This window comes from Thermochaetoides thermophila, assembly GCF_000221225.1.
Source record: "Thermochaetoides thermophila DSM 1495 unplaced genomic scaffold scf7180000011816, whole genome shotgun sequence".
Classification (NCBI taxonomy): Eukaryota; Fungi; Ascomycota; class Sordariomycetes; order Sordariales; family Chaetomiaceae; genus Thermochaetoides; species Thermochaetoides thermophila.
The window spans coordinates 6,674,579-6,695,887 of NW_006383032.1; the positions used below are offsets into that span (position 1 = coordinate 6,674,579).

The 21,309-nt window shown below is 53.3% G+C and overlaps 8 protein-coding genes across 8 annotated transcripts; 3 read left to right on the forward strand and 5 right to left on the reverse strand.

The window, feature by feature from the left end:
• Window positions 1-209: 209 nt before the first annotated feature.
• Window positions 210-2,589, reverse strand: CTHT_0039020 (uncharacterized protein; the record flags this gene model as incomplete). Its single annotated transcript, XM_006694250.1, has 2 exons — window positions 210-1,697; window positions 1,762-2,589. The coding sequence occupies 2 exons, from the start codon at window positions 2,587-2,589 to the stop codon at window positions 210-212; spliced, it is 2,316 nt and encodes a 771-aa protein (XP_006694313.1).
• Window positions 2,590-4,459: 1,870 nt separating this feature from the next.
• CTHT_0039030 (putative GATA zinc finger protein) lies at window positions 4,460-7,496 on the reverse strand (the record flags this gene model as incomplete). Its single annotated transcript, XM_006694251.1, has 7 exons — window positions 4,460-5,209; window positions 5,267-5,458; window positions 5,920-6,001; window positions 6,138-6,966; window positions 7,188-7,242; window positions 7,336-7,361; window positions 7,475-7,496. The coding sequence occupies 7 exons, from the start codon at window positions 7,494-7,496 to the stop codon at window positions 4,460-4,462; spliced, it is 1,956 nt and encodes a 651-aa protein (XP_006694314.1).
• A 422-nt stretch (window positions 7,497-7,918) lies between these two features.
• CTHT_0039040 (uncharacterized protein) lies at window positions 7,919-8,936 on the forward strand (the record flags this gene model as incomplete). Its single annotated transcript, XM_006694252.1, has 2 exons — window positions 7,919-8,523; window positions 8,573-8,936. The coding sequence occupies 2 exons, from the start codon at window positions 7,919-7,921 to the stop codon at window positions 8,934-8,936; spliced, it is 969 nt and encodes a 322-aa protein (XP_006694315.1).
• A 727-nt stretch (window positions 8,937-9,663) lies between these two features.
• On the forward strand, window positions 9,664-10,835 carry CTHT_0039050 (uncharacterized protein; the record flags this gene model as incomplete). The annotated part of the gene is made up of 2 exons (XM_006694253.1): window positions 9,664-9,722; window positions 9,791-10,835. 2 exons carry the CDS (start codon window positions 9,664-9,666, stop codon window positions 10,833-10,835), a joined length of 1,104 nt encoding a protein of 367 aa, XP_006694316.1.
• A 61-nt stretch (window positions 10,836-10,896) lies between these two features.
• On the reverse strand, window positions 10,897-11,496 carry CTHT_0039060 (uncharacterized protein; the record flags this gene model as incomplete). The annotated part of the gene is made up of 1 exon (XM_006694254.1): window positions 10,897-11,496. One exon carries the CDS (start codon window positions 11,494-11,496, stop codon window positions 10,897-10,899), a length of 600 nt encoding a protein of 199 aa, XP_006694317.1.
• Window positions 11,497-13,515: 2,019 nt separating this feature from the next.
• Window positions 13,516-14,359, reverse strand: CTHT_0039070 (ras-like protein; the record flags this gene model as incomplete). Its single annotated transcript, XM_006694255.1, has 4 exons — window positions 13,516-13,757; window positions 13,826-14,101; window positions 14,174-14,288; window positions 14,348-14,359. 4 exons carry the CDS (start codon window positions 14,357-14,359, stop codon window positions 13,516-13,518), a joined length of 645 nt encoding a protein of 214 aa, XP_006694318.1.
• Window positions 14,360-18,969: 4,610 nt separating this feature from the next.
• CTHT_0039080 (uncharacterized protein) lies at window positions 18,970-19,669 on the forward strand (the record flags this gene model as incomplete). Its single annotated transcript, XM_006694256.1, has 4 exons — window positions 18,970-18,972; window positions 19,037-19,139; window positions 19,268-19,401; window positions 19,481-19,669. The coding sequence occupies 4 exons, from the start codon at window positions 18,970-18,972 to the stop codon at window positions 19,667-19,669; spliced, it is 429 nt and encodes a 142-aa protein (XP_006694319.1).
• Window positions 19,670-19,784: 115 nt separating this feature from the next.
• CTHT_0039090 (cytosolic Fe-S cluster assembling factor nbp35-like protein) lies at window positions 19,785-20,786 on the reverse strand (the record flags this gene model as incomplete). The annotated part of the gene is made up of 1 exon (XM_006694257.1): window positions 19,785-20,786. One exon carries the CDS (start codon window positions 20,784-20,786, stop codon window positions 19,785-19,787), a length of 1,002 nt encoding a protein of 333 aa, XP_006694320.1.
• Between the last annotated feature and the right edge of the window lie 523 nt (window positions 20,787-21,309).

Here is a 21,309-nt window from a genome sequence, read left to right on the forward strand (position 1 = left end):
TTAGCACCATTTCAGCCCCGGTACATACCCTTTTCTCAGCAAAACCCATTAGCCATCGTCAACATCAGTCATGCCCATCTCGTATCGATTAGCCTGTAGTCATGCAAATGGATAGTATAAAGATACTCTTTTCCTCCAAGAAAGCCCACACTCCCAGCTCCATAACCCCAACTCTACCCCGCACATACCCCAACATATGGGGGGTCCCGTCACCCTTCCTCCTCAACATCCACCTCCCTCCCCCTCATAACCTTCATCCCCTCCTCCCGCATCTCCCTCAGCGTCCGACCAATTCCCTCAATCTTCCCCCTAACTGCCTCCTCCCTCGCAGCGATCTCCGCCTCAAACCTTGCCACCACCTCCCTCTTCTTTCTCCTCGCCTGCTTGATCCGCATGATGATGTCACTAAACCGAGTTAAAAACCAATCCCCTGCCTCGTCCCACTCGTCGATAGTTAGGGATGTGATGAAGGTTTGTTGGAGTTCCGGGGAGGTGGAGGAGAGGGTGAGGTAGTGTTCTAGTCTTGTTGTTAAAGGGCTGTCCTTGCCAGGGGGGAGGGGGGCTGTGGGGGCGGGGGCTGGGAGGAACTGTGGGGGTTGGGAGATGATGGGGGCGGCTTGAGGGTCGTGATCGAAGGGCTGGTTGAGAAGGTCGGAGTAGGACATGGCGTGGAGTTCGGCGTCGTTGTAGTCTAGGAGACTTTCGTCCAGCCTTCGTTTGCGGGAGGTCAGTGATGGGGGTCCTGGGGGCGGCAACGAAGACGCTGAAGGGAGCTGAAGAAGATGCTCCTTGGTCAATGGCGCCGGCGCAGGCACCTGTCCCTGCACCTGTACACCGCGACTATTCCCCTTCCTACCCAATGGAGCTGGCGGCGGAGGCAGGGGGGCGTCGCTAAAGGGATTCCCCATCTGTTGCTCAAACCGCTGCTCCCTCTGCTTCTGCCTCGCCCTTGGCGTCCTCTCCAACCCCCCCTCCTGCTTCACTACCCTAGCACCAGCATCAACGCCACTGCTCGACGCCAGTACAGCAGCCTTGGTATCCTCAAAATCAGGTTCGCTAAACTCGAGAGGGGACAAATCCACTGGCTCGTGCTCCATCGGCGGTCTCTTGACCTCCACTTGTTGCTGATGCTGCCGTCGTTCTCTCTCCCTCTCCCTCGCCAGCCGCTCCTGCTTCCTTATCACCTCAATATCCGACACACCCTGTCCCACTCCCAGTCCAGGGTCCGGCCATTCAGGAGACAAGCTAACACTAACGCTCTGCGTTCTAGGCGAGAACAGCAGCGGGTTATCGCCGGCCGAGAACGAAGCCACACTCCTGGTATCGCGAAAAGGTAGCTTACTCCGGCGTGTAGTCCCGTTTCTCTTCGTGGGCGTGTCAAAAGGCAGCAGGCGGTGATCATCCTCGCGGTAGCCATTCGTTTCCGTATCGTCGTCGTTAAAGGGGTGCTGAATGCTCTGGTCATCAAATATTCCCATCCCCTTTCTTCCCTTGCTGTTATTGTTGCTGTTGCTTTCCAGCTCCCCTGAAAAAGGTTTAGCCGGCGCCGGCACAACCCTCAACAACCCATTCTCGCTCACTACCCAGGGCATATTCTCATCATGCCCGGGCGGTGGTCCTCCACTACGCAGCCCTCCATGATATCTTCCCCGATCCCCCTGATCCCCTTGCTGCTGCTGCTGCTGCTGCTGCTGCTGCTGTCTTGGTTTGTTCGTTTGTTCCCATCCCCAGTACCGATACCGGACGGCCCCGTCGGCCCACCTGATGCGCACGTAACCTATCCAACGGTACTTTCCCTGCTGCTGTCGCCTCCTTAGCATCTCTGTCTCTGTCAGTAACTGCCTTGGGGTCGCTGAACATGGAGGCGACGGTTGAGTCTTCCCATGCGTTTTTTAGATGGTTCCCGCCGTGACGGTTAGAACTTGGGTTGGTGCCGCCTGCGCGGGTGGTTGAACCACCGGAGGAGGTCCTTGTTTTTGATGTGGTCGTTGTGCGTTGTTGGTGTTGGTGTGGTTGTGGCATGGAATACTGGTGAGAATGAGATGCAGGTAGGGGCATTGTCGCGCTTGTCTTTTGGTTCTGGGCTACAAAGAGCCCTCCTCCTCCTCCTCCTCCTCCTGCTGCTGCTGCTGCTGCCGATGAGGCGGTTCTTTTCCTTGGAAGAGCGACTCTCAGCGAGCGAACAGTCGAAGGGCTCCCAGGAAACTGCTGCTGACGTTGCTGCTGGTGCCTGGTATAATACGGGCCTTGGTCGTAACCGTCGTATCCTTCTTCGCCTGGAAACGGCAACCCGTTGCTGCTGCCGTCTGCGTCGAAATCCTCCTCTGTCAGGCTGAATGGGTCTCTCTCATTCCTATTACCGCCATTCAAATTCGCGTTTGCTCCCGAGTAAAAATCCCGGATTGACCCTGCACTGAGCTCAGGCACTGGAGTTGGAGTGGTAGGTTCTTCTGCTGCGCTGTTGTCCCACGCCGACCATGATTGGCTCACTCCCCCTCCGTCACCGCTGTTTGATCCCGCTTCCGTTGCTCCTGCAACCAACTCATCGGCGAGTTTAATTAGGCTTAACTTTTTGCGGGTTGTTGGCATCATTTGCAGTGGAATTCACAGTATTATGGATTAATCGATTGTTGAGGAATTGAGGTGAAATTGAACAATGGGGTGAAAGACAAATGAGGGGAGCCACGTCGACGGTAAGTTCGCTCACTCCAGCAATGATTGATGCAGCGCGTTAAGATGCATGCAGACGGCGAGGATCTTTGCTGATGTCTGTCACTCTACAGCTCCTTACTTATGGCTAGAAGCTCTTGAGCCATTATCAATTTCTGAACCAAGTATGCTTGGGATTTTACTGTTATTAAGCTGCAGATTCAAACTCATGAGCTGTAGGGTACCCGTCGCGTGCCTGACGCGATTGGTAAGTGACATGGATTCCAATGCTCGTCACCATGGACAGGGGATTGATGGCCCTGGATCATCATTATGGCGGTGCAGCCGTTGATGTGGCTTAGTACGTGGCTCAGCAGCCCTGGAGTCTTGCGGCTGCTGAGCTTGTCCCTAACTTTGAACTCGGTAACGTTGGCTTTTAAATGTTGGGAAAAAAAAAAAAGAAAGAAAAAGGCTCGAGTTTCCATTATTACTTAGGACAACATAAGCATTTATTTGTTCTACCTGACCAAGATTAAACTCCTTCTTTGGTAGCCCCTCATGATCTGGGGACAGAAAGCTGAGGGTAGAAAAACCACACTTCAGTCTCACTTAAAAGCACTCTGTTACCTTTACCCAGCAATCACCAGATGAGCTTTCATGGAAGGTCAAGTTGCTATCAAGTTACCTACCTCCAACTAGACAATCCCAAGCTCAGATAGCTCACAGATCAGGGCGATGGACTGTTGGATGGACAGACAAGTCTCGCACAAACGGTCACTCACCAAGCAACTTGCATCTCACTCAGAACAAGTTTTCATTGATCTCTCCTTTTCATTTTATTCTAACCCTCCCTCCAGATAAGACCTAATCCTCACTTTTCCGAAAGATAGCAGGTAAACCACCTCGGAAAAGACGAGACCACCATCACCGGAAACACCAGACCGTAAGGTAGTAATACTAAATAGTTTAGCAACCAGTAAATAGCTGTAAAAAGCAAAGCTATTTTACCCCTACCCCATTCGAAAGCCAGCAGTTCATACAGAGAGGGTTTTAAGGAAAACAAGCCACGGAGAACCGCATAAACAAAGAACACCTAACATGTAAAGTAAGGTAATTTGACCTTGATCTAGTCACATACCTCTTCTTTCTTCATTCCGATCCGCCCATCGAACCGATTATGAATGAACCAACCGACCCTTCAAACCTCCAGTTTAGTAGAATTCCCGGAGCAGAGTTGTTTTTTGTTTGTTGATGTTGAGTGACCGACCCAACAGACCAACCAACCCAGTCATGACAACCATCGGGTACACCACCTACAAGCTGGAACCACCTGACCGACCGAGTTGGGTAAGGTGGACAGCGGTCTAAGGAACAAAAGTCCTCAGACCAGCAGGTGAGTGCAGCCTTTAACATCTTCCAGCTGACAGTAGAAAGCCAGGGTCGTATTCCGTTACTGGTAAGGCACTCACCCCCAGCAGAACCCATATCCCCCTTCTTCAAAACGACCGACTCTGACCAAAGGAGTCAATCATCAAACCAAAGCGCGGAATATGACCACGCAAAAACAAATCCATCCATCCATCCATCCATCCATCTATGGCCGCTCGCCTTCTGTAGACCTCAGCCGACCATTATCGAAACTCTAGAGCGAGCAGCCATCATAAAAAAGGAATAAAAAAACATCAGCACGACTAAAAGTACAGAGTGAGGACAACAACATGGCAAGCAGACCAAAGAGCCTACCACGAAAAACTCTGGCCCGCACCCCGCCGTCTAGGTCTTAGGTTGACCACTCCCCCAAGCAGGCAGACTATGACGTGCTCGCCGCGACCTGCTCTTCACTCTTCACTTGCGGTTCCTCAACCCTCTGCTTCTTCGCGGGCCTTTCGCTCTCCTTTGCCTCTAACTCCTCCTTAACTTTCCTCAACTCCTCTTGCGCTGCCTTGGCCGCCTCCTTCGCCTCCTTCAACTCAACCTCCAACTCATCCAACCTCCGCTTGAGCATATTTTCCCGCCGATGACTCTCCTCCAGTTCCTTTGTCACACTCTCCAACTGCGCCCTCAGCTGCTGCTCCGCCTCATTCTTATTCTTCTCCGCGACCTGCCTATTCGCCTCCTCCTGCTCCAGCTGCTGAATCCGGCCACGATACAGCTCCTGAATCACTTCGAGCTCACTAACGCGTGTCTTCAAGCTGGCGTTTGTCGCGAGCAGCTGCTCTGTCGTCTGCGGCATCTGCTCGCCGTTGAGAGGGGAGGGGGCGCGGCCGTCGGGGCCGACAAACCCGGAAAGCTGTTGCGCCTGGAACTGGTCGTCGACGTTTTGGTATATGTGGGGGAGGTGGGAAGCGTAGAGGTTCGGGGTGCCGGTGCGAGAGATGGGCGAGTTGTCGTCAACGCCGTTGGGCTTCTGCGATGCGCGGCGGGCGCTCAGGCTGGCTGCCGCGGCTGCCGCGGCCGCGGCTCCGTTAACGGCGTTCGCAAGGTCGGCGCCGTTCATGTCGGGAGGGAGATCATGGCGCTGGGCCTGGGCCTGGGCTTGGGCTTGAGCATGCTGTTGGGCCTGTTTGAACGATACTCAGTTAGAGGCGACCTTTGCGACAATCGGACACAGGCGTACCTTTTTCTGCTTTAGGTCGGGGCGCATGGTTTTTACACGGTTCCGGCTCTTGATGACGTCGGTCTTAAGGGAGATGGGCCGAGGACGGCCGTGAAGCTTGAGGAAGAGGCCGCAGGCATTGCACAGGACCGCGCCGGTCTCGTCGCGTCGCCATAGCGGGGTAGTGCTGGTGCCGCAGTTCTGGCAGGTGGGCTGTGTCGATTCGCGGTCGTGGTTAGCCATGGTTGCCATGCTGTGACTGTGTAAATGCTAGGGGAGCACCGTGATGGCCGGGGGGGAGGGCAGACAGCCACGATAAAGAGTAAATGGGCAGCGAGAGATTAGATGCGACGATAAGACAAGAGATAGACGGCGTGGATAGGGATCAGATATGGCGCCAAATGGCAACTGATAAGCGGCATGATAAGGGAAATTTTTGATCTGAAGAGAGAAAAAAGCAGGTCCACTGATAAGCGTCGGGACGGTATGGCCAGCCCCACTTGTGGTCCAGCGCGGCAGGTCACAGCAGCGCGGCAGACGTGGACAGGAGGAATGGATTGCGACCCAGCGCCCAAACCCGAAGGAGTCCAAAGGGGAGAAGTGAATGTCAAATAGGAAAGGACCAGGCGTGGAAAATGGACAAAATCGAAGTTGTAGAACGAAAGGTTACATACCAGATTACCGCCTGGCGCAGGAGCAGTGCTGGCCGGCGACGTGCCCGCGGGATACATGGTGGCTGGCGCAATGGCGACAGGCCTGCTAACCGTGTTAGTCGAGCAGCAGAACAGAACGGGCAGCAGTTTCCAACAAGCGCACGGAGGCACATGCAAAGAGAAAACGCAGCACCTCCATGCGACTCAAAAACCCGCGCGCTTCTCACGTGGTTACTGACCTAGGCTGGGTATTCGCCGGTTGACTGGCGACGGGTGCAACAGGAGGGACAATATTCAGAGCAGCGTGAGCCTCAGGCTGGGCCTGCTGCAGCTGAGGCTGCGCTTGCGGTGGTTGAACGGGAGGAGCTTGAATCTGAGGTTGGGGCTGCGCTTGAGGGACAGGCTGCGGCTGGGCTGGGGCGACTGACTGAGGCTGCTGTGGTTGCACTTGAGTCGAAGGGTCCTGGGGCGCGGGAACAGCCTGAGCTGGAACTTCAGGAGCCGTTGTCACTGGGTTCTGGCGCACAGCTTCGGCCTCAAGGGCGGCAGGCAGCGCGGACGCGACCTGCTCGGCAATGGCTTGCTGCGACTCACTCTCGGTCTTGACGGAGGCGGGGGCTTCCGCAGCAGGCGCCGGCAAGAGGGCCGGGTCTGCAGGCGCTTGAACAGCTGGCTGTTCTTGGGACATGGGGGACGGTTCTATCGCGGAGTCCAGCTTGTCGGTATCGTGTGGTTGTGATGGTAGTAATGCGCACGCGCAGCGACCGACTACGCGCTGACCGGGTGTCGCGGTGGTGGGTAGAGAGGAGTGGAAAAGAGTGTGGACAGAAAGGGAGTCGAGACGCGTACGAGTCGCTTTGCTCACGAACGTGTCGCGCTTCGAATCGAACGACGTGTCGGTAACGGATCCGTGGCTGTCAAAGACGCAGTTGTGGCAAGGAGGCCAGCGGACGGCAACAGCAACCAATTCGCGGAGAACAGGGGACTCAAAAGTCGGTTGGTTGAGAGAGTAGCGAGGGGTGCTGTACGGAAAAAGAAGACAAAACGCTGAATTCCGCGCGTGGGAATCTAGTGCATTAAAATTCGTAAGAAGCTGAAAACGGCTTTTCGCTCGCAAGGCGCAACTCAAAGCAGCGACGAAGGCGAGGAAATGCGATGGCAGGGTTCCAAGATGGTTGTACAAGTCCTGGCGTTGGATGGATGAAGTGATGGAGTGCGACGGGGGGACGCTGTGGCTTTTATCGATAACTTTTTTCAAGGACCAGGGGATCATTGCACTGGCAGCGCACGGGATTGGCTGGTGTGGTGGGTCCGTTTTTCGTCATCAGCCTGCTCCGTACGGATCTGCATAACACCATCAGTATGATTTTTGAGTGTTCTGTGTAATAGCATCATATACGGGTTCTGAGGACGATAGGGTCCTGAATAGCTAAATACTCGGTGAGGATCGAAGTCTAGCGAAGCTAAATTCGAGGTTAGTAGGCGATCGAGATGCACAGACTTTCTAAGATCTCTGTCCGCATGGAGGTTTCGTCATACGTCAGTATGTCCCCCGATAAGATTACTTTGTATTTACATGGGGCATCGGGGAGCAGCATCTTGGGACCATCATTGACCCGCTTCCTGTTTACACTGATAAGTAAATTTATGATTTGCTTCTGATTGCCATCTCACAGACTCTTAAACTCGAACAGAGTCGAACAGAGTAGAAGCATTGGTTGCTATGATTGGGGTGTCTCACACATCATTCACTGTGGCACTGCCATATCGATACGAGTGTTGCCAGCTGTCAGCCCCACCTGAACTGATAAGCGGCCTGCAAGGTACGGCGCTCCAAAAATTTCGAGGTGCGGATTGTCTGCCTTGATCAACAAGCCTTCAACACCAATCGCACCACGACTCTAACTTACCATACCACTCTCAAAACAGCTCAATACCTCTGAGAGCCTGAGCGACCTTTCGACATTAAATATTAACAGATCACAACCAATCGAGTCCATCCCCGAGAAACCCTGCTAAAATGCCCTCCACACACAAAAAGGACAAACCCTGGGACACCGACGACATCGACAAATGGAAGATCGAGCCCTTCCTTCCGGAGCACTCCTCGGGCCCCTTCCTGGAAGAATCCTCCTTCATGACTCTCTTCCCCAAGTACCGCGAGCGCTACCTGAAGGACTGCTGGCCGCTGGTGACCAAAGCCCTCGAAAAGCATGGCATCGCGGCAACTCTGGATATCGTCGAAGGCTCCATGACGGTCAAGACGACGCGCAAGACGTACGACCCTGCGGCGATTTTGAAGGCCAGGGATTTGATCAAACTGCTGGCGCGGTCGGTGCCTGCACCGCAGGCGCTGAAGATTCTTGAGGACGGCATGGCGTGTGATATCATTAAGATTAGGAGTATGGTGCGGAATAAGGAGAGATTTGTGAAGAGGAGGCAGAGATTATTGGGGCAGAACGGGACGACGTTGAAAGCACTGGAGTTGTTGACACAGACGTATATTCTGGTGCATGGAAATACGGTGTCGGTGATGGGCGGGTATAAGGGGTTGAAGGAGGTGAGGAGGGTCGTGGAGGATACGATGAATAACATCCACCCGATTTATTTGATCAAGGAATTGATGTGAGTTATACGCTCCCCCCTTCTCTGGAACCAAGCTGACACTCCCCAGGATCAAACGCGAACTCGCCAAAGACCCCGCCCTGGCCCACGAAGACTGGTCGCGCTACCTTCCACAATTCAAGAAGCGCACGCTGTCCAAACGCCGCAAGCCGTTCAAAATCAACGACAAGAGCAAGAAGCCATACACGCCGTTCCCGCCGGCGCCTGAGAAGTCCAAGATCGACTTACAGATCGAGAGCGGCGAGTACTTCCTCAGCAAGGAGGCCAAGCAGCGTGCGGCGGAGGCGGAGCGCGCGGAGAAGGCCAGGCAGAAGAAGGAGGAGAAGAAGCGGGAGCGCGAGAAGGAGTTTGTGCCGCCGGAGGAGGATGGGGGAAAGAAGAAGAAGAGGAAGGTCAAGCATGGAGAGGAGTGATCGCCCCGGGAGCAGGGGGGTCAAAATGGATTCTTTTGAGGGGAGGGGTTGTCGGTGATATCGTTAAATGCATTGTGACGGCGTTCATTGCGATAAATCCGTGCACTCTTACTCAAAAAGAGTCAGGTCAGTCTACCTGAGAAGAGACAAGATACCCAGGCCAGAGTTGGACAGCACAGCGTCAGTGCATGCAGCCAAGCTCATCCATTGCTTTATTTATTTTGCGACTTGCGATGCCAACAACGGGTTGATCGCTGTTTTGGTTCACTAGAGATTCACCAAAATTTGTTGGATCTCCGGGTTGGTATCATCCTGGGCGCTATCACGACAAAACAAGGTGAAGGAGGATAGTCTCGGCGCTGCAGACGAATGGGGAAGGTTTGCCGGCGGCAGCACACTCGGCACACGGGACCGAGGCTCTGCAGCGCGTCATCGGGTCGTCGGCATCCGCCAGTGCGGGGATGTGGGGAACTTGGGGGTTCGGTTCTCTTGCCAAGGTCTTTTCATTTAATTATCTTAGAGATCTTGTGAGAGGGCAGAAAGATTTGAGTTGCTGGTTTGATGTTTCGACTAAGGATCTCCTGTAGTAGTGTAGATACCGTTTGGCGGTCAATTGAGGAGGATATTGATCAATTGTCCTGATCATCACAATCATCATCACTATCGTTGTCATCGCAGTTCTCGTCCACTGATCCTCACCTCCATCTGTGTCTGAAATCTCACCAACATGCCGCGTTACCTCACCATCAAAAAGATCGACGGCAAACCCGGCCAGGTCTACTACCCGTAAGCTCACTCCCATTTTCTCTTGCCCGTTCTATAAAAACCCAGTCCTTGCTGACGGTCACTCACAGCCTGCAACTCAACACCCTCCCTTCACACCCCACACCCGGCCCAAACCAACTCCTCCTTCGGGTCCACGCCGCTGCCCTTAACCACCGCGACCTCTTCATCCGCCAGCACCTCTACCCCGGCATCTCCTTTTCCAGTCCTCTCCTCTCCGACGGCGTGGCAACCGTCGTCGCCCTCGGCCCCGGCTGCTCCCCTGCTACCCAATCCCTGCTCAACACCCGCGTGCTCATCCTCCCTTGTAGAGGATGGGAAAAGGATGAGGCGGCCCCGGAGGGGGAGTTTGTGATTCATGGGGCGTCGAGGGGGAGTGACGTTGGGACGGGGGCTGAGTATGTGGTAGTGAATGAGGGAGAGGTGGCGCCGTGCCCTGGGCACCTCAGTGATGCTGAGGCGGCGGCGTTACCTTTAGTAGGGTTGACGGGGTGGAGGGCTTTAGTTACAAAAGGCGGGTTGGGAGGTGTTGAGGGGGCAAAGGGGAAGAATGTGCTTGTGACGGGGATTGGGGGCGGGGTTGCGCTGCAGGTATTGGGGTTTGCGGTTGCCATGGGGGCGAATGTTTGGGTGACGAGTGGGGAGGAGGGGAAGATACAGAGGGCGGTTGAGCTGGGCGCCAAAGGGGGGGTTAACTATAAGGAGAAGGACTGGGATAAGAAGCTCAAGGGGATGCTGCCTAAGGACAGGCCGTATCTGGATGTGGTGGTTGATGGGGCCGGGGGAGATGTGGTAGCCAGGAGTGTGAAGTTACTCAAGCAAGGCGGTGTGATTGCGTGCTATGGGATGACGGTTGGACCGAAGATGGACTGGCTGATGCAAGCGACGCTGAGGCATATTGAGTTGAGGGGGTGCACGATGGGGAGTAGGAGGGAGTTCGAGGAGATGGTGAAGTTTGTCAGGGAGAAGAAGATCAGGCCGGTTGTAAGTAGGGTTGTGAAGGGATTAGATAATTTGGAGGGGATTGAGAGTTTGTTTGAGGACATGAAGGCGGGTAGGCAATTTGGGAAGTTGGTCATTCTGATTGAGGGGGAGGATAAGACTGCGAAGTTGTAGTTTGTTGTATTATTAGTTCTTCTTTTTCTTTTCTTTTTCCTTCATAGACTTAACACATCCTCTACCTCCTCAATTCCTCCTCAATAGGCCTCCTCATCCCCTCGAAGTGCCCAACCCCCCCAGCCAACGACAGCCCATCATTCCACACCCACACTCTCACGATCTCTCCTTTCTCTTCATTACTCTCCCCTTCCTCTTCACCAACCCCAACCTCCGGCGTCCCAAGTAAGACAGGCCACTCCCCCTCCGCCACATATCCCAACTGACACCTCACTCTTCTCTCTTTTACAGCCTGCCTCCCCCACTCAGTAAACACCACCCCCAACTGATCCACTGTAAACCAGTTTTCATTCCCCATCCCCGTGAGTTCATTCCCAATCCGGATCGTCTCACTACTCTCGTACACGCTCCTCAGCTCCTCGACCGTGGGCACCGGGAGGATGTGGGGGAGCTGGTGTTGGATGGAGAGGCGCAGGGCATGCAGCCCGCACTCGAGGGTTAAGGTGCCGCCCGTGGGGATGCGCATGTATCGGCCGGAGGGGAAACATTTCCAAAAGGCGTGGCGGGCGGTGATGTAGGCGCGGTAGCGGGGTTTTGTGGAGAGGGGGGAGAGGAGGATGTCCGGGGCTTGGTGGGAGGATGAATAGGTGCTGCGAGTCATTCTTGGTGATGTGATGAAGATTGAGTTGGGCTGTAGGTTGTTTATGCGTTGATATGATTGGAAGGGATAAATAGACGGAAGATGTAGAGCCGATGAGTGAGTGTTGGTCCTTGAGCGCGATGTCAACGCAGCCAGGCTGTAAGAGGTCTTTCTTCTAAGACGAAGGTTCTAACTCGTGTAAGACGATTGCATTCTTCGTCTGGTCAGTTTCCAGACAGAATAATAGGGTTCCAAACAGAGCCTGCTTCAAAACGGAGATATGTCTCTCGAGAGTAGCACAATGGTGTGGCTAATGGATCAGTCTCACCAAGTCCAAGAAGAGATACAACGTTGGTTGTCAACTTGTATTGTAATTTACCTGCCCGGGACCCGTAAGGTGTAAGGTGTACCGTCTGTAAGGTGGTAACATTTCCCGGTGTGCCTAGGTACTTACGGCTCAACCTCAACATCCAGTCTAACAGGCCCAAATCTCAATCTCCTCTCCTGGCCATACAGCTCAAGATACCTATTGTACAGATATCCCAATCTTCGTAATTCCTCCAATCCAAGCCCATAATCAATAGGCGAATACGGCTCAAAATTGACATAAATCCCTAACACACACCAAGCCTTGGCAGTGGTGTCAACAATGTCTCGGGCCCCATCAACAAAGTGAGACGGGTGATCGCCCCGAACCGAGACGGACGTTTTTTTTCGGCGTGGCAGACAGGCGGCGATCGTCAGGGGAATTTTTGGAGCCGGTATGACACAGTCAAATGCCTTGTGGAACTTCGACACTACACAACAAGGCATTTTGAAAAAGACGGAAGAGGAGCGTGAGGATGTTTGTTGAACTTGTTGTTGTACCCAGAAGCAAGGGGTAGACAAAATTGGAGGTTTGGAAGTTTGTAGGATGATAAAAGGGGTTGGAGATACTGTCGTGATGATTATAGTGGGCTGCTCAAAAGTGATAATCAAAACACAGGCTAGAGAGGCGATTGAACATCCATAGCTGATCAACTGTCCAAAACGGGCCCAAGCAGTACGACTCATACTCGGAAGTACGACATACTACATGCTGCATCGGACACTTGACCTCAATGTAGACCAATGTATAGTTCCCAACACCTTCTCTTTACCTCCTACCTACCCACTACCTACCCACTACCTACCTATCCATCATCTTGTCCTGCCTTGTAATATCAAAACCAGGTCCATACACATCAAGGGCAGTGGTACATACAGACAACTACATACGCGTTTCATACCTATCACCTCTTCCCCTTCCATTTTAATGACACGCAATGCCAACAACCAACAAAACACATTCACACGCACACACACACACACAATACAAAAAGGAAACAATTCCCGTCTGGGGATGTGTGGTGTCGGAGAGACAAAGCAGAGATATCAAAAAAATAGACGAGAAAAAGAAAACGAGGGATGGTAGAGGGAAAAAAAATTACAAAGCTAAGAAGAAAAATCTCGAGCGAAAAAAAAAGCCCTATCTTATAGAAAGAGAACAAAGAACCCGGTTTATAAACAATCGATAACAAACTCCCAACACAATTTTTTTTTAAAAAAAAAGAAAAGAAAAGAAAAGAAAAGGAACAGCCCAACAACCTGGGTTTGTGCGCGTAGAGCAACGAGACTGGCTTATCGGCCTGGTAGGCTACCACAAGACGAAACATTTCTGCCCGCCTGAAGATGTGTGCCTAACAAGCCTCATCCTCCGCTGACTTGACTTGACTTGCTGCTTCAACAACGCATTATCTGTCATCCATCATCATCTATCATCCCCACAACTACCACTTCCTCCTCAGCCGATCGGATCGTGCCTAGGTAAGGGTTTGGCGCTGGTGCAGGTTGCGTCCATGTGTGGCAGGTGACCCCCTTTCCTGGGTCTACTACCCGACGAAAACTACCGCCCAGGCCGGGCCCTTCCTCTCATGGCTGATCCGATTGGCTTCCTTCCCTCTATCCCACATCCCATCCTTCAATCCCTAAACATTAAAACCATCCTTCCCTCAATTCCGCTCACATCAGCACACATTTGGCGCAGCACCCAGCCTCGGCGCTGTCATCAGCCATGTCCATCTTGCCCATGCCGCCGCTGTTATGTGATAGCCCACTCCCGGAGGCCGGGCCGCCCTGCATCTCGCGGTTGTACCTCCGGATGGCGCGCACTACCTCGTAGAAGGCCTGCTCGACGTTGGTGTTGGTCTTGGCCGATGTCTCGAGGAACTTGCACTTGAACTCGTCCGCGAGCGCCTTGCCCTCTGTTTTGGGCAGCGTTAGCATTCCACACAGCTTGTCTGGCTCGTTATAAAGGGGGGTGAGGACGCACCCTCATATGACACCTTCCGATCGGCAGCCAAGTCGAGCTTGTTGCCGACAACAACCATGGGAAAAGCGTCCTTGTCCTTGACGCGTAAGATCTGCTGCTGGAAGGTGCGGATCTCCTCGAAGCTCTCGCGCGATGTGATGGAGTAGACGAGCAGGAAGCCCTCGCCCGTGCGCATGTACTGTTCGCGCATCGCAGAGTACTCCTCCTGGCCGGCCGTGTCGAGCACGTCCAGCAGCGCCACCTCGTCGTCGATAATACACTGCTTGCGATACGAGTCTGCACGCAATCGGGGTCAGCTGCACCGTCTCACGGGGATATCGAGCTGAATGGGGGTTTCGGAGTGCGCACCCTCAATAGTCGGGTCGTATTCGTCGACGAAATGGCTCTGGATCAGCTGGATGGTGAGACACGACTTGCCGACACCACCACCGCCGACCACGACCAGCTTGTATTCTCTCGTAAACTGCAGACGGCATTAGTCGCAAGCCGCACAATCCAACGTTGTGCGCAGACCCGACAAACCTTCGAAGCCATTGTTGTGGTTGTGATGTGTTGGTTGTATTAAGATGCCAAGTATAAAAGCGGTCAGTCCAAACTACCGCTAGAGCAACGTAGTTCGCGAGGGAATGATAAAGCAGCTCTGGCGCTGAGAGTGAACGGGGAACTAAATTTAGAGATGGGGCTCGCCCGCAATCACAGCAATGGCAGCGCGCGCCGAGGAGCTGTCGGTTGATGTTCGGGCTGGGCAGCTGTTCGCAGAGCGCTTGCAACAAGGGAGATGCCGGAGGGCGAGTGCGAGTCGGCGTCCGGACGTAAAGTCAGATCAAAATGGAATTGGGATGGAGGAGTGTAAGTGCAGACTGCGCTTTACGACGAGGAAACAGAAAGAAGCGGTATCGGCGACCGATTAAGTGCGAATTGGTTTGGTCTGGGGAAATGGAAGCTGCCCGAGGGGGCTGGTGATGCTGTGTGTGGGTGTTTAGGTGTGTCGTGTCCACGCGTGATGAGACGAAAAATTAGAATACTTTTTTTTCTTTGCGAGAAAGAAAAGCCGGGCGGTGATAACTCGAACGCAAAGGAGGGTCGAGTGTGGGAATTTGCGTGGGTGCGGGCTCGCGAGGAAGAGCTGCGCAGGCGCTGGTCCAGGAAAACTAGAAGGTTGAAAGGAGTTTGAAGGCGTGAACAGAGAGAACTCCTACTCCTGATGAGAGAAAAGAGAAGCTGGCGGCACCTCCAATGCACCTGTGCTGCTTCCCTGCAGAAAAGGAAGGGTCCGTGTGCCTTTCTGGGGGGCGACCGCGGACCAGGCTGGGCTGATCGCTGATTGGTGAATTAACCCACCTGCAGGTGGGGCTCGCGGCCAAAGATGGGCTATGCAGGGGTGTGAGCCGAGTGGTTTTGTGCCCCCACCAGTCCAATCATGGGGCGCATCCCCGTTCAACTCCCCATGGGCCCCATCGGCCAAGGGCAGGCCAAAGGGCAGCTAAGCTCCCCCTGTCCATTTTAGGGAAATCCTCGCACTGTGATTGCTGGGCTCAGCGGCATCAAAGAGCTAATGTGTCTGGCGTTTTTGTCGCCAGTCAATGACATCGAATTCCTCGTAGTTCGCAACATATCACATTCGGCCTGCGTGCATTGCTCCTCGCCTGTCACTTTTCTGGAACGCTCCTGGAAATGAGCGTCTTGCGATCTGGGAGTTGACGCCATCTCCTCCTCCCGGGGACCCTGGCTCTGGAAATCACCGAGTGGAGCGCGTCGTTTCCACACACCACCAGGTTCTGCTCAGCTGGCGATTGATGAGAGGTTTGGTCTCTTATCAACTGAACTTTCTTTTCGTTCTTCCCAAGTAGTTGCTGACATTCGACCATTTCGAATGTTTCCGTGCCGCCTAGGCAGCTAAGCTACGCCGTTGACGGGTTAGCCGTCCTCGTGTCCTCAGGGCCAAACAGGGCTGTGAAGATTTCACGGCAGACTCACCTTGCAGGCTGCTGCAGCGGTCCAGAAGTGAGATATCAACGTGGGACACGTCGATGGAGTCAGTCATAACGACCGTTGGTGGACGAAGGCTACAGCTGGGTGTCAGACTGGAGTATCAAGTCACAGAGCGGGCCTATTGCGGCATCTCAAAGCATGGAGCAGTCGTTTTCAAGCTTCCGGAAGACTCCCCAGGCGCTCCAAACGCAGGCCGCGGGAGCTGCAGGACGGCTCGCTTCTCCATCGCTTGCCATAGCCTGACGGCAACAATGTTCGTCGTCCTGACAAAGACTTACGGAAGACCAAGGCAGTTCTCTGGTCTCTCTCTCAGCGACCTGGTTTTGTAAGTTGGGCACCAACAGAGCCAAATCTCTAGCCATTTATGTGGACAAGATGCCGTTTCCCCCACTATAGTCTCGTCACCACAATACCAACTCGCTTGATGGCAGCCGTTTTCAGCACAACCACAAACGGCCGTTTGCCCTCTCCTAGCAACACTTCTAGAGTCCATATCTATAATAGCTAAACCGTACGAAATACGTGGTAGATGCACAGTATGCACACTCCATCCATCCGCCCAATCCACGCTAGAAGGTTTCTCTCTGCGCCGCAGCTGCACCGCTGCCGCGTGTACGGAGCCATGTTGCAGATCTCTCAGCTCCTCGTCCACTCTGTTCCGTTCAATCGCTCGTTGCCGCTCTCCCCGGATCCCCAATTCCCAAGCCTTGGAATTTCTTCTCTGGTTTCCTGGGAATTTTTCTGCTTCTCGTCATTACTCGCTGAAATAAACGCCAAGGACAGGGGATCTCGGGCGGAAACTGGGATGCTTGGGCTGTAAGGGCCCCACACCCCTAATATTGCCTGCGTTGTCGTGGTGTGATTGGAGATTAACAGCACAGCAAGTGCCGCATTTTCTTTTTTGCCTTCGCGAATGCTTCTTCAAGTCGGTAGGGCAAACGACGCTGTAATACCTACCAAACAGGACAGGACGAAGATGCTATATATTGGGGTTTCACAAGGAAATATGCTTTTTCTGCGGAAACTCTCGATCCGCGCAGGGCAGCACAAGCGTAAAAGTGGCGTTTGCAAACGGAGCGCACTCCGATCAAAAAGATGCTCATGGCCCCCTGATTATGATCCCAGGATCGACCAAAAGGGGGTGGGGCTGCCCCTCGCCCAGGGCTGGGCTCATCATCGAAGAAAGGGATAAACGTAAAAATCTTGGTGATCAACCAAAAGTATTTTGATCTCATAAACAACTCTTGAAGCTGCCGATCTCAACCAGCAAGTCATGGGCAACAGAATTTACCCACCTTAAGGCCATCAATCGAAACTTTGAGAGCAGCATCAGCAACGAACACAACACCTCAAGTCCGCCCTCGCATCACCAGACTATCATCATCAGCATCACCATCATCCGTCAGTTCGACGAAATATTTACCCCTTTCCTTGCCGTAATAAGCCGCTATTCCCCGTCGCTGCCTACCTTTCATCGGCGCCTTCCTCGTGTATATTTCACGATACGTAGAGGAGGTTGATGGAGAGTTGATGAAACTTGGTTTGTGTACGTGCAATGTTTCCAAGTCAGCGTTGTCCTTGGCCGTGACAAACCCAACTACCCAGCGGCAGTCTGATGCTACTCTATCTACCGGTTGCTGTGATGGCTTGTGTTGAGGTGTTAATCAGGGCAACAAGTTCGTTCACTACAGCAAGCTCGGGTTGCCATAGTGTACTGAGTGCTGATGCGGTCGCATGGTAGGTCATTTTGGTGTCTTCATGGGAGAGGGACTCGGAAGAGAAGCAGAAGAGAGACTGTTCCTCCGGGCCTGGCTCCTCTACAGGTGTTTGTTTATATCAACACGGACCGTGACGGGCGTCGATCTGCGGGTTTCGGGACCAGCCATCGTCGAAGTTACTGTGGTTGTGACGACTGGCTCGAATAGGCGATTGTCCTAACTAAGAGTTGTTGCCGCCGGGGAAGATTCCTGAGATTGGATTCTCCGGGTTGGAGAGGATGGAAGGCTGGAGAAGCTTTACATCCGATTCACAGGAAGAGTCGACATTCACATCTTCCATATGCACTCAAGTCAGTCATACACTTGACGTTGTCTCTCTTGAGATGAGTTTTTAATGTTACAAGTGCCTCTTGCGCCCAGTAGTAGACTCGGGCCTTGATACACTCGGAAAGCTTGACTATTCTTCCCAGTACCGACCGTGATGCAATCGTTAACTGAAGGGTATGTGGCGAGAGAGCCGTGGCATCTTACTCTTGTGAAGATCCTAAGCAATATCATCTTGTTCTTGGTTCTGTATGAGAGACGAAGCACTTTCACTAAACCGTAGGACTCTCACTAACTGTAGGCTTTTTTGGTACATATCCTGCCACAGGATTCAAACTCGGTGGCTAGCGTACACTACCGCAAGCATTGAGACTTTTGGGGGCAGCCAGATTGGATCATCGACAATCCAAAAGTTGGACACCTCTGGTCGGGATGGTAAGATATGATGACCAAGTGAAAATGCCATCATTTCGTGGGTAGCCAGTTGCTTCTCCTAAGAACAGTCAGGACATGAGTTGAGGGCACCAAACGCGAGGTAATATGTGGCGATTGGTGTCAATGCTTCGTCATTCTTTCTGCATCAGATCCCGTGTTCCTGAACAAAACACAATTCAGTAGTGTATCAGCAACTCCAGTTCTCCAACTTCCGGGAGACGATGCCGGAAGACGTCTCGACCCTTGACTTGAGACATGTCACTTGGAGACTTGACATTTACCTGAGTTGATGAACGTGATAACTACTTTTGTTTTTCCCTTTCCTTGATATCTTCTCACTATTTTTTTTTTTTTTGAGTCGACCTGCCACTGATCAATCTGTCTCGGACGCCCCTGGGACCCTGATGATGATCCCCCGGCTCAACCCCAACCCGACCCCACGATCTGCCAAGCCCGGGACCCAGTCCAATGCGGGCCAGCACACGTGGGGTCGGTGCGGGGCAGCTGTGCTCAGCCCCACCATGGATCTAGCTTAACCTGGCCTCTCGTCCCCCGGAGGTGAGGGTTACCACTTACAGCCTCGTTGCTTCCTATCTGGGACATTCATCTATACTTGTTCAAGGGTTGAGTCCATCTTAGTCGTGTGAAACAGAGAGACAATCTCATCTATTCACAATGGTACGAAAGCCCCCTATCATGTCGAGAGCCCAGACAGCTGAACTCCTTACCCCTTGTCGTTTAGGCGTCCGAGGCACGCATGTACACCTTCTCCGACGAGACCAAGACGCACTTGCGCAAGTTCCGTCTGGGCACATCGCGGGTGAATGAGCCGCAAGCTGTCATCTGTATGTATGTCTCTCTGTAGTGTTGTCCTCACCTTACCCCTTGTCCCTTGTCAGCAACCAAGGTGAAGTCGGGAGATGAGATGAGACTGCTATGCCATATGTATGATCTGGAACTAATGTGCCTGTAGACCTCATCGATAAACAAACCAAAGAAATCCGCCAGGATGACGACAAGACAGTTTACAAGTCCCTCGACGAGCTGGCCGAGGACCTGCCGGACCACTCGCCGCGGTTCATTCTCTTGAGCTATCCGCTGACGCTGGTCAGTCCTCCCTCACCTCCCTTGTACAATGTGTCACGTCCCCACCTGTCTGAAAGGTCAAGCTAACAGAGCCTTGAAGCCCTCCGGCCGCATGTCGGTGCCATACGTCATGATCTACTACATGCCAACCACATGCAACAGCGAACAGCGCATGCTGTACGCCGGGGCCAAGGAGCTGATGCGCAACACCAGCGAGGTGACCAAGATCTTTGACATTGAGTCGCCCGAGGATCTGGAGGAGATTCCGTCGAAGCTTGGTGCGGCTTAAGGAGCTCAAGGGCGCTAGCATGACCAGGTGGTTTAAAATTCTAACGGGTTAGATAGTCTATGGGTATAGTCCTCCTCTATATATAACAACCACATACCCCTCTTCCCCTTCTCATTTAACCCTCTGGCACAACCTCGCTCGGATCCAGCCCAATCTGCTCCATCAGCCCCTTAACAACATTCTTGAGCGCCGCACAAGCAGGACTATCCGGGAACGAGTCAAGAAAACTCTCCCCATAATCACATGCCATGCCCAGTCTCGGGTCCAGCGGCACCGACCCAAGAAACGGCACCCCCATCTCCTTCGCCAGAGCCTTCCCCCCTCCCGTGGTCGCCTTAAAAATCTCGCTCTCGACTCGACACTTAGGACACACAAACCCCGCCATATTCTCAACCAATCCCAACACTCTAATCCCAGCCTTCCTACAAAAATCAATCTCCTTCCTCACATCCAGCAACGCGACCTCCTGCGGCGTGGTGACCACCACCGCGCCCTCAAATCCAGCTCCACACCCCTTCAGAAAAGTATTAACACTCAAATGCTCATCACTCGTCCCCGGTGGCGTATCGACCACCAAAAAATCCAGCTCCCCCCACGCGACATCCCTCAGGAACTGCTTAATCATCCCGTTCTTCTTCGGCCCCCTCCAAATAACCGCATCATCCCTATTCGGCAACATAAACTGAATCGACATAACCGCTAAATTCTCCCCCGCCCACACAGGCTCCCATCCCTCCCCGCTAACATGAACCGTCTCATTTTCTACCCCCAGCATCTTGGGTATGCTCGGCCCGCAAATATCTGTGTCCATCACCCCAACCGTGAGGTCGGGGTTTCCCCCCGCCAGTACCTGCGCGAGTTGCGCGGTGAGCGTGCTCTTCCCCACGCCGCCCTTGCCACTCACAACCAGGATCTTGTGTTTCACGCGCGCGAGACGCGCCGCGATGAGCGGCAGGTCGGGGTCCGGGCCTTTCGGGGCGGAGGCACAGATTTGTTGGTTGGGACAGCCGGCGCAAGAGGCCGCAGTGCCGGCTTGTTGGGACTCGGGGCCGGGGCAGTGTTCCGGGGTTGGGGCGACGAGGGAGGAGGAGGGGTCTTGTTCGAGGGAGGGGGGCATTGTAAGGAGAGGGTTGGGGGTGACCCCTTTGTGTTGTTTAACTGAAGGGTTTTCGGAGGTCGGGTAGGTAAGGGTAGGTAAGTCTTCGAGGTGAAAATCTTTGCAATTCAAATTCTAGGCTTAAGTAGGTATATGTGAATGATGTATGCGATGGGCGTCGCCGGTGGCGGTTGCGAAGAGGTGAAGTTGTAATGGATTAGAAATCGCCCATAATCTGTTGGAGCCGCCCCGTTAGTTGATGGATCGGAGGGGCAGCAGGCCTTATCTTATCTATCGGGCGCGGGGTGGTAAGTGGCGAATGGGGCACTTCATCCAGAGCTTATAAAGCCAATGAAAGATGGATAAAAGCGTAAAAAAAAAAAAAAAAAAAAAACACATGGGTCTTTGAAAAGTCAAATACGAATGAATAAGAATTGGTCTCTATGCTCTCTTCCTGGGGGGAAGACTTTATCTAATTTGGTAATTTACTCTTATAAGCAACTCCCCCTATGAAGAAAATCAGGCATAGGTAGGTATAGAGAAA